The 12,178-nt window shown below is 34.9% G+C and overlaps 2 protein-coding genes across 2 annotated transcripts; one reads left to right on the top strand and one right to left on the bottom strand.

The window, feature by feature from the left end:
* The first annotated feature begins 3,462 nt into the window (after window positions 1–3,462).
* Window positions 3,463–4,922, top strand: LOC114177813 (NAD(P)H-quinone oxidoreductase subunit L, chloroplastic). Its single transcript, XM_028063364.1, has 5 exons — window positions 3,463–3,702; window positions 3,780–3,866; window positions 4,195–4,302; window positions 4,413–4,507; window positions 4,610–4,922. Exons 1-5 carry the CDS (start codon window positions 3,574–3,576, stop codon window positions 4,761–4,763), a joined length of 573 nt encoding a protein of 190 aa, XP_027919165.1. The 5' UTR covers window positions 3,463–3,573; the 3' UTR covers window positions 4,764–4,922.
* Window positions 4,923–5,195: 273 nt separating this feature from the next.
* Window positions 5,196–11,007, bottom strand: LOC114177811. Its single transcript, XM_028063363.1, has 10 exons — window positions 10,385–11,007; window positions 10,120–10,257; window positions 8,658–8,846; window positions 7,364–7,501; window positions 7,116–7,234; window positions 6,893–7,025; window positions 6,665–6,794; window positions 6,490–6,569; window positions 5,983–6,117; window positions 5,196–5,823 (listed from the first exon to the last, which is right to left on the bottom strand). Exons 1-10 carry the CDS (start codon window positions 10,880–10,882, stop codon window positions 5,593–5,595), a joined length of 1,791 nt encoding a protein of 596 aa, XP_027919164.1. The 5' UTR covers window positions 10,883–11,007; the 3' UTR covers window positions 5,196–5,592.
* Window positions 11,008–12,178: the final 1,171 nt, after the last annotated feature.

Below are 12,178 nucleotides of genomic sequence, written 5' to 3'. Positions count from 1 at the left end.
ACAACTCCCAAGTGACAGGCTCTCTGCTGTCTTCTAACATCATCTTCATGCTAGACCACCAGTGAACAGCCTCTCCAGCCAGTAGATGCTCAGAATATGCCAATCTATTCTCTATTGGACACCTCTTAGCATCATAGATCCACTCCATATCCCTCATCCACTGATCTGCCTCATCTGGAGTGGTCTTACCATCGAAGCGGGATGGGTGATGCTGAAGAAAATCCTCCAAACTCCACGTGGTGGAGCTTGGGAAGATCCAGCTGCAGATCGATTCTCCCCTAGCTGATGCAAGGCTTCCAAGTGCCTCTGCTGCGAGCCTAGCAGACTCCATCTGCTGCAAGGCTAAGTTATGCTGATTCACCATGTTAGTATTCTGCTGCTGCATGGCTGCCAACATCGCATCAATTGTCCCCACCAAGTGAGAACTATCCAGATTAGGAAGAGGAGGAGGAGGGGGCCTAGGTGCCATAACTCTAACCACACAAAGAGAGAACCATCAGTCTATCTACCAAATACCACAACTGCACCGAAACACTATGAGAAACACACAACAGAAACTAGGCAAGCTCACACCTACAGACCCTAAAGGAACTACTGCTCTGATACAAAAAATGTAACATCCCATTTAATAGTTTTTCGCACTATCAAATAAAACATTATATCATGATCAAACATAGCAGATAATAGAGATAGTAGAGTCAGCAGAGGGGTATCATCATCAAGGCTCAGCTCTGCTCACACCAACCTTAGGTGATCATTGCAAAGGAGAAAATACAAAGACAGGCAAAATATAAACAAAAGGGTAAGCTAACTGAGTTGAGAGAAAAAGAATGATACAATTCAGAATGTAAACATCAATCATAACACACAACTCAATTTCATAATTCTAAAATCGATATCTGGATTGTGTAAGCGACATTGGAGCTCTTGGTGGCTTGCACCTGCAACGGTTCCCAGACTCTGTAGAGTCTGGACACAAGGAGTCTTCACCCGACCGTTCCCAGGGTAAGTCCCCTTCGCTAGGACTTGATCAAGTCCAAAGACTAGGACCTCCCACTACTCCTCACGACATAATCCATTTTGCTCTATCTGAGCGTGAATGATTATTGGAGTTTCAAGATACCAACCAATATGGATTCCACACGTCCTTACACACACATTAACAATTTCACATGAATTTCCCTTGAAATTCCATTCCAAACACAACTCCTCATGATACATACTCATCCAATTTCATCACACAACATATTAATAATGACGTTCTAGGCATATAAGATACTAATTGCACAAAAGTACCTTAAAACATACAATATCACACTTTATAATAGAAGAAAGAGCATCCCACCGCAGTGACTCTCGCTCAAGCTAGACAATCTAGCCCAGGCGAGAGGTTATCTCGCTTAGGCGAGTCAGTCTCGCCTGAGCGAGGCTCTAACACTGGCAAAAATTAAAAATTGGGCGAATTCTCGCTCAGTCTAAGCTGGCTCGCTTAGACGAGATTGTCTTCTCGCTTAAGCGACCTTAGCTCGCCTAGGCGAGACTTCGCGCAGGATCAGAGGTGGGTTTCCTGGTGTTTTCGCTTGGGCGAGAGCCACCCGCCTAGGCGAAAATACCAGATCACTCACTGTTCCCACATGCAAGAGTACTGTATTCATGGCAGAATTCGATCAAGCAATCACACATACAATTTTTAACCATCAATTTAGCACTCAAAGCTTGAATAAGACTCATCAAACATGATTCATGGGTTTAAGTAAGAAAAATTTACAGTTAACTTCCCTTACCTTTTTTAAAATCACCACAAGCAAGACTCTATCACAAGGGCACCTCAATTCCACAACCTAAGGGGCTGAAATTCATAAACTCAGAGTGAGTACAGGACCCTAATTCGGTTTTGGTAAGCATTGAACTCCGAAAATTCCAAAATTGGAGAGAATTGAGGAAAACCGAATTTGGCTTACCGGGAGGAGAAGATGACTCAGTTGGAGGAGGAGTACTTCTTCTGGTTCCAGGTCCAGTAGCTGTAACAGAAGGGATGAATGATTAGAAAGGGAAAATTTGAGCTCCTATTAGAGAGAAGGCTGTGTAGTTGATTTTGAGGGAGGAAAACAATGATGGTGGAGTGTGGTTCTGTGTTATAAGTAGGAGAAAGAAGAGAATGTACAGAGAGGGGAGAGATAGTGGGTTCTCACAAAAAGAACCACTTTTCAACCATAAAATGTTCATCACTATTTAACTAAAAAAACAATAAACAATACTAAAAATGAAAAAAAAAAAAAACTAAAAATTTTGGCTTGCTCGTCAAAGGGATCAGTCTCATAACTTTTTTTTTACAATTTTTAAATTAAATATACAAATATTTTACATTTTAAAAATACACTTAATTTATAAATATTTTTTAAATTTTTTATTCATTAATTAATATTTTTAATTAAATTTATAAATTGAAAATTGTTTGGAAAAAAACAAAGAGTGAATAATTTGATTTAAAGTTAATAATATTTTATGGAAAAAAAATCAAGTACCTGAATTTTAGTGTCTTTTAAATAATATAAAATAACAAAATTATTATTTTTTAATTTTTCATATAAAAAGAAAACAAATTAGCGTAGCTACTCAAAACAAACTAATAAACTAAAGATATAAACCCAGATAAAAATTATCTTTCGAAAAAAATTTATAAATTTGACAAAATTTTATAAATAAAATTAAAATAGGTCAATTTTTTATTTTTTAATTAAAATAAAGTAATAAAATAATATGTTTTACTTAAATAAATAATTTATAAAAGTTTAAAAAAAACACTTTATCATTTACTAAATTACGCGAAGTCCACTTAAGCCTAGCCTATTAAAAATTGTAGTCACAATTTTAATTATTAAGCCCAGCCTTGTTTTGTTAACCCCCAAAATTGTAGTCCAATGTTCAACCAAAACTTTAATTTTTTAATGCACAACTATTAAAAAAAAAAAAACTCAAACAAACAGGTTTATGAAAAAAATATTAGAACTAAAATTCTCCTTTCTACTTTTCATGCCAAACTGAACACATTTGTGTAGACCACAGAGTGCAAGGAAATATTTACACGCATTTTTTTCTATAAGAATTTCTAAGAAAAGATGAAATATATTAATTTTTTAAATAAAAAATAAAAAGTAAAAACATTACTTAAAAGTTTATATACACAAACTAATCTTAACTTGCGTAAAAGTTATTTTCATATATTCGATAATTTCACATATTTTTTTAAAAGATAAAATTGTGAGGAAAGTTTCGAACTCCATAATGGAATATATTATTTGAAAGGACTTTAGATAAGAACAAAAGTTAATTTAATTTCTTATCCTTAATTTTTTTTTTATGAAGAATTGCCTAAGCACAAGAAAGTATACAATATTTAGGAAATTTGCATTGAACTGATGAGCAAAAGTTGAATGGACAAGAAAAAAAGGGTAGTGGATGAGTTGTGATGTAATCTGAAATCCACACATTTGGTTTTGTGAGTTTTTTTGTTTTAATTTTGATGGAAGTGAAGTGATAAGGAAGCAAAGTGAGAGAGAGCTCGAAACAAAGATGAGGTGCTCATTCAGCCTCCATGTTCCCAAAGCTCTGCCTCTTCTTCCCACTCCCTCACTTCGGACACCTTCTTTCTTCTTTGCTTCCAAGCACAAAAACACTACTAGGCCTTCCCAATCACTATCTGTACTTTACTTTTTCATCTCTTAACTCATTCTCTCCTACTTCTACTTAACCTCATTTCATTCCTTAACTCATTGCAGGTTACATGCTGCACCCACAAACCAGATAATGATGTCAGTTTAAACTATACCAATTTGGCACTGCATATAGGAACACTCTTGGCCTTGGTGAGATTTTTTTGTACACACAAATTCAGTTCTAGTTACTTTTCCATCTAAACATTCTCTGCTTAAATGATCAATAAGTATTAGTTTATATTGAATTACCATGAGAGTGTATTGGTTACGATGATATTGCATAAAGATGATTCTAGTATGGATTGTTACTAATTCTATTTAGAAACTAATTTTCATTTTATTCTTATATCAGCATCCCCAGTTCGCATTGTTCTTGTTAAAAGTAATTTTATAATTTTGATTTTAATTGAGGTTTTTGTACAATTATTGGTTTTAAAGATTTTTATTTAGAAAGTAAAAGTGTGGGTTATTTGGGCAGGCGGAGCAGCCAGTGTTAGCAGTGACAGGAGAGAATAACCGGCCAGAACTGTCGTGGGTTTTGACACAATGGGGGATTGGTATGTTTGGTTATTTCCTAGTGGTGCCAGTAAGTTCCTTTCTTTCAAAACTTTTTAAGTTTGTCCAAATTATATATCTAACAACAGCATCTAAAACTGAGTTTTAATATGTAAGTGTTCATAAATGCATGAATTGCAGCCAATAATTATGATATGGCTTTGGAAAAGATGGTATAGAAGAGGGTTGCTGGAGATGTATCTGCAATTCATGTTTGTCTTCATTTTCTTCCCAGGGTGAGCAACGCTTCCTCTGAAAGCAAAATATATATACTGATACTAGCACTATTATTTGTTGTAACAATCAGCAACACATCTCAAGAAATATATTTGTTGCAGGGTTATTCTTTGGGCACCGTTTTTAAACTTCAGGAAATTCCCACGGGACCCTAACATGCAGTACCCTTGGTCTGTACCTGAAGATCCTTCAAAAATCAGAAGTTCGTATTCAAAGTACCCATTTGCCGAACCTGAAGATTATGATAATCTATAAATCTGGACTAAAACACAACAAAGTAGTTGTTCTATAGTAATTCTAGAAGTTTAGTTCTCCAAAACTACTTTGTTGTAAATGTAGAGTTATACCTGTTCTGCTTTCTATTATTACAAAATGAATATTGAATGCGATACGTTTGCAAAATAGAAAATGTAGTAGAATTATCCTTAGTAAGATTGACCTTCACTTAACGTCAAGCGATTTCCGAAGTGGAAATTAATGAACATCAATGCAATCGACTTTACACGTTCTGCAGAATTTATGACAACGATCATGCAAGCAAATCTCAGAAAATCTTATAAAAAACGCGTTGTTCAACAGTTATAAATCAGTGACTCTGAAATATAAAAAAAAAATGGCGCTTATCCACTTAAAGGAAAACAAAGCATCGATAACGGGGAAGAAGCAACTGAAAAGGACAAAACCATCAACCCGTGATAACAGAAAAAGGTAGAAAAAAAATTCGCAATGCAGCACCAAAATTCCTCTGATACAACTAAATTAACTTCAGGATACAGCTGTAGTTACCTCATTGGCATTTTGCCAGCGTACTTAATATAAAGGCATAAAATAACTAAAATTAAGACTCAACAGACACGAACAAATAAATTATAAAATAGTCTAACTAAAGTAAACCTCAAACCATTGTTGACCGCGGCTATCCTTTGTTGCCTGAACAGGATTTGAACTAAGTGTACAATTTCCGCATTTACCACTTTATTATGAGGCTATTGGTTTACTGTGCCCATTGTGAATGAGTGGGGCTGAAACGAAAATTGTTGTTTGAAGCAACCAACAGCTAGTAATGCGGAATATTCTCAAGTACTCAGTACTGAGAGTTGAAAACTTCGGAGAGCTTCTTAAAATCCAAAGATTCCATACCGGGGGACAAAAGAACGGCAGCACCCACAGCCAAAGCAAGAACTGTTACGGTTAAACAAGACGTGCATCCATGGCTTCGTGAGACTCTTCCTAAGATCGTCTTGCAATATTTATCCGCATCCTTGAAGTGTGCGTGACGAGAAGCATCAGTCTCGGAAGCCAATACTTTCTCATTCTGCGTCCAAAAATAGTTACATCATTACATACCATGTCCAAACACTCTGCTACTTCAGTACAATAAAACACAGTCCAACCAATCCATGTCGCAGTGTTGGAAAGCAATCCCAGACACAATAAACTGAAAATGTAGATCTTTTGACTTATTAGAAATTACCTTTTGCTTAAAATTTTTCAAGGTATCCCTCAGTGACTCATAAGGAGACAATTTTGCTGATTGCTCCTTCCAACCATCGGAAAGCTTCTTAAGAGCTGAAACACTTGCTTCAATGTTGTCTTGATAAACTTTTTCCTGTTCATATACAAGGAATAAGATCAAAGAAGTAAATTTAGTTTCATGGTTGTGTTAGACAATAAACTCAATGGGGATGGCTTCTGTTGTTTGAGGGAGTAATTGATTTTAAGTAACAACTTTATCAGGATTTGGCAGAGGTTGGCAGCCGTGAAGAAAGTGACAGATAATTATCGGGTTTAGTTAGAGATTAACACTCTCAGTCTTTCTCTAGAATCTCTAATATCAGAACCATTACCTAAAAGATTGCCATTTATCTCAGACACTTCCAAAGAAATTGTCTCTTATAATAAGTTGTCTTGCTCCATCCAAAAAACATCAATAGCTTGCCTAAACTAGAAAAGAGTAAGCATTAAGACAAAAAACACTCACCCATTGCTTGTAGCATTCAGTGTTTTGACTCAAACACCAAATTAAAATACCAGCTGCTTCTTTAGATAACTCGGTATTGTCTGAAAAATAAAACATGTTTTAGAATACACTAGGCATTTATTTCATCAACAAAGAAAAGAGGCACAAATAAAATAATAAAATCAGGTCTGCGTACTTTCTCCAGCTGCTTTGATAGCAAAATTGAATATCTGCAGCGAGACTTGTTTCATTGCTTTACTTCCAGTAGAACCTCCAAGAGCCACCTCTTTCAGAGTGGCATATACGGCCTCAAATCTTTCAGTAGCCTATATATAAAAGCAGCAGCATATTGACTTAAGTTTTGAAGATTTGGAGCTATGATACACTTAAATGCAAACATATAAAGCCAGCTGAACATATCTACCTTTACTCTAGTCGAAGATGGAGGGAAGGTAACCCGGAGCAAAATTTCAAATGCAGAAGGAGGAATTAAACGTTCTCCCTTCCTCACAGCAGTATTTACTAAAACAGGTCGGGCTTTTGGGGTAGACAAAATTCTGCCATCAAATCACAAAAAACACAATGGTTATGACAATAGCAATTGTGAATTAGGGATATAAATAAAAAAGGGAACTATGTTTTCATACTTTTCCACCAGCTGCAAAACCAAATCCCTGGATTGGGGGTTACCACTTTTGCCAATCACTATGGGTAGGAGATTCCGTGCCCAAGCATACAAACCTACTGAGAGATCCCCAACAGAGGCCTATACAGAAATATTAACCATTAACAAAATGAAGGGAAAATGATGCTACATTTATCCTTTAAAAGTCAAATAACTAATTTTTTTGGGGATTGCTAATAAGTTATCGTTATTTTGGCATCTATGCCTCACCTGAGCTATCATCCATACAATCACCGGAAGCTTATCTTGCCCTTGATACTTTGTATTCTCCCTCAATGTGGGCAAAACAGTTATAAGAGCATCTGGCTTTCGGCGCAACACCATTGCTAAAACAACAAACATGGCAACCTGCAGGTAGTGTGAAGTTAATGATTGTTTACAGCTGAAAAGAATAGCAAAAAGAATATATATATATATATATATATATATATATATATATATATATATATATATATATATATATAATCAAGTAAAGGTTGAATGTGCTTTAGGAAACAAAATTACAAAAAAACTTGTCAAGACAATTTTTTTACCATAAATCAGAAGATAAACAAACTACAATGAACGTGAACGGCATAAGTCAAACATAAGCTAATATTCAAATAGAAGCAATTGTTTCCTTTGCATGTGCATTTAGTTTCTAGAGAGAATAATGATGCAAAACAAACTGACTCGTTAACACAAACACAAAATGGTAATCTAAGAACATGGATATTTGACCTCCTATGTCACTAAATGCCCATTCCCCATAGGGAAAACAGAAAAATTAAGTACATCATATATATGTGTGTGTGTGTGTCAGCCACATATGTCTCTAGAGCACCTATTTGTGTTATCTGTCTTGAAATTGACTATTCATTCACTAGGGGTGCCAGTGTCAAAGAAGATCGCATAGAAATTGGAAACATAAATTGAACTAACTAAATATATGATTTAGTAGCATCGCTTCCTGCAATGTTTATGCCATAATCATTTGAACAATTAGAAGCAGAGATTATCCTATCAAAAATAACATCATGTTAAGAATAAATAAAATAAATATTGATAGATCAAATTGCACCAAAGCATATGCCATAGAATTTCAAAGTCAAGCACCAATCATGCATCCCTATTGCGTTTGGTTTGAAGAGAATATTTGGATTTATAAATGATCATGTGTTCACTAATTAATCATGCTTGAAAAAATTGTTTAATTGACCCTCTTAACTGTTCAGTAGATAGGTTCTCTTAGAGTCCCGTCCATAGCATTGCAGGGTGAATTGACAGCTAACTTATCACCCCAATTGTATTTTGGTTAAAAGAGAATATTGCAATAAAAATAGGAAGATTGCTCAAGTGACCTCATGGGTCTTCCAGAGACTTCCCTTAATAGACAGCTATTCTGTATTGAAACTTCTCTTTTAGCTTAGTTTTGTTTCAATTTGGTGGGTGACCTTCTATCTCCTAACACAAGCGACTTCCATTATCCAAAAATCAAAAGACAGACAAGTATTCAGTGTAATACCTGAGATTTTGAAGAAACTTGCTGCACAGCCTTTTTGGAACCCTTTGACGCAGTTTGCTGGCTACCCAAGTCAGCAAGAATGCTATCTAAAGACCAAAGCAGAAAGGAACTAAGTGCCTCAGGAGAACGTTGGTTGATCCAGTCAATTGATGTTTTATATACAGCTTCAGATATGTGAGAAAGTGGCATCTGACAAAGGAAATTCATCAATAAACTTCATAGGAAAATATCAGAAACTAGAACCAAGATTCTGAAAAACACTAAAAGATAGAATATGAATGGCTGCATAATAACTATAAATATTCTTCAAACATTAAGATCCCATAAAATGACAAGAACAAGAGACGGTACTATGATTATGTAATTGATGAGTGAATGCTTTTCAATAACTATGATTCTCAAGTCATAAATCACCAATAACAAGACACAGTACTCTTTATCACGATAGAAAAAGGTAATAGATTTAGGAAAAGTCTTCCTTGACTAACAATATTAAATTACCAATTTTAAAATAGTAAATACAGTAGACAGTACCATATGCAACAATATCACAACAGATTTAGTAAGTATTAGGTTTACAGATGAAAGTGGGAAAACTTCCATTGGATGCGAATGATATATGAAATGTCGCTTCCTAGTTTTGTGTTTAGGAAAGTGTTAATTCCCGTTTGCATTGATTGTTTCCAGACACACGCATAGTAGGAGACCTCAATTAAATTTCACTACACCAAAGACACTTCATAATTCATATATACGAAGAGATAAATGAGAGCGTAACAAACAATATCATAAGTTAAAACAAATAGTTACAAGTAACAGTAGAAAGTATGAAGCAATATAACTAAAATGTGCATAAAGAACATGGCACTCTAAACTATAAAGCATTCATATAGCCTGAAAGTTACACAAAAGTTCATCCCACAAAACCAATTGGAGCTAATCAAGGTTTTTTCTATTGAAAATTGCAGACAAAACACACACAAAAACTGTTATATCGCATGACTACTAAATTAAAAAACTGCTGACGTGTTACTTTAAAACATGCTGGCAGCTGACTCCAGTTTGTTTCACCATAGCCCTTCCTCACAGGATTTTACTACATATTTATTTTGAAAAGAAAGTAACGTCCTTTTAACATCAGATCTTATTGCTTCAGTCGTTTCTTATTCAGCAGTATAGTCTGCGCCCACTGTCGTATGTATATCTCTGTCAAATGTTCAATTTTCATGTAGACACTGCTTGAACAAGACCGATGACAACAAATAGTCCGTACCTTTTACCAATACGTTGCCACAGATCCTGGGTGCTATCATGATTCACACAAACAAATTTCAAAGTGTATATGCATGTACATTCCATAACAACGTAAACACTTCAGGATCATTAAGCTAACAAATTGAAATTCTTTATATAATATTTACAAAAAAGAAAACAATAAGAAAACAAGGAACTCAATACTCACATCAGTGATCTTAGCAACAGTTGACTCCCTGAACAATTTCACCCAGGGAAACTGAGATGCGGTCACGGCAGAAAAAGCACGTCCAAAATAATCAGCGAACCGCATCATCAATATGTCCTGCTGCTTCTCGAACGATGCCTAAAGTGACAACAGACAAAAATTCAAATCAAACTAAGTGAATCGAAATGTATCGTCTTCCTGATCCAACAGATCAAACCGATAACACAAAACCCAAAAATGCGCGATTCAATTGACAATGTCCTACCGATATATCAACGAGGAAAGCGCCCAGATCAGCAGAGTCGATCTTCGCCGCCGCCTCGGCCACCGTCACCTTAGGCTTCTTCGGCTTCTTCTGCTTCACCTTTTTCTCCTCCGCCTTCCCGTTCTCCGCGGAAAGCTCCACATTCTCGTCGTCTTCATCATCCTCTTCATCATTTCGAGTCCGCTGCTTTGATCTGCCCGGCGCGACATCGTCGTCGTATGCGGCATCGGCCGCCTTCCGCGCCTCCAGAATTTTGCGGCGCCGGTCCTCCGATTGCAGCTCCAGCGACCGGAAAACAGCATCGGAGCCGGACAAAGTCCCGTTTGGAACGAGCTTGTTGGAATTAGCTCGAGAATCGGAGCCGTTGGCGGTGTTGTTGGTCTTCTTCTTCTGTTTCTTAGCGTAGGTCACCTTCTGCCAGCCGTGGTCGGAGCCATGAGAGATACCGTTAGATTCGGCGTGCGCAGATTCCGAGGCTGCTGCTTGCTTTTCCTCCATTGGCGTGGATGGAACCGTGATTTTCTGTGTGTCTCTATCGCAGGCAAAATGCGAAGGGGAAATAAGAGAAAGTGATGGAAAGGAAGAGAAAGTGAAAGGAAAATGGTAGAAGGAGAAGAAGAAGAAATTCCAAAAGACAGTTTTTAATTTTTCAAACTGTTGACTTCCGATAATTGACCTCGCTCTCGCCCTCGAATAACGGAAATGCCATGGGGTAGTTGTGTGGAAAGGAGCACGTGTTTCGTCAAATAGGCTCTTAACACGTGTACAACTTCGATCTGTATTGGTACTATACTTATTTAAGTGGAAGGCAATCATTAAATAATAATCTTATCTGAATTTTTTTAAAACGTAATATTTGTTATTATATGCTTCCCTAGGGTTTGATTCTGTGTAAAAATATTTATTAAAATCTTAATATATAACCCTAAAAACTAAAATTAGGATAACCTATCGAGCTAAAGAAAGCACGTTTAGAAATAGATCTAGTGGCTCACTTTTCCAAAAATATTTTATAATCTTAACAACCAGTATTTATAATCTCAACAACCACTATAAGAGTCTTCCTAAGGCTTGTTTGGATTTTTTTTTTTTCAAAAATAGCATCATGTAATTTTTTTACCCATATAGCATGTTATTAATAGTGTTTACTCAAATAACATGATTTACTATTTATAGTAAAAAAAATGGAATAATGATCTTCGTTTTTGTCCACTATCACAAAAAAAAGTAGGTTAAATTTGATTCCTGATCTAATTTTTCATATTTTTAAAATAATTAAATAGATATTACATACAAATTTTTAATCATAAATAATATAGAAAAATAAAAAGAAACATCGTAATATCTCATCTGAGTATTTTCTTAATTTATCTTGCTCTTTATAAAAGAAAAATCTAACATTGAGTATATGTATCAATTTTTTAAACTGGTATGAATATATATATATATATATATATATATATATATATTTGCCATATATTATTTTTCGCGATTTTTGTTATACTTGTCTTAGTTCTTAGTTATAAATTGTTAAAATATCTTTAATTTATTATTAATATAAGAAATTTATATAAACTTTTTTTTTACTTTTTAATTTTGTAACTTAATTTTAAAATATACATTAGATATATTTTATTCCTTTTTCATAATTATTTAACTTTCACTTAATAATAATAATATGATATTTTGTATAATGATTTTTATAATTTACAAGAAAATTATTTAATTTTTATTGAAACAATTAAAAAATGATATCAATATATCCGTTTTTCAATAAAATAAAAATAAGACAAA

This window comes from Vigna unguiculata, chromosome 3 (assembly GCF_004118075.2).
Source record: "Vigna unguiculata cultivar IT97K-499-35 chromosome 3, ASM411807v1, whole genome shotgun sequence".
Lineage (NCBI taxonomy): Eukaryota > Viridiplantae > Streptophyta > Magnoliopsida > Fabales > Fabaceae > Vigna > Vigna unguiculata.
Note: the sequence above shows the minus strand (reverse complement) of the source record. Positions and strands in the feature narration are given on the sequence as shown.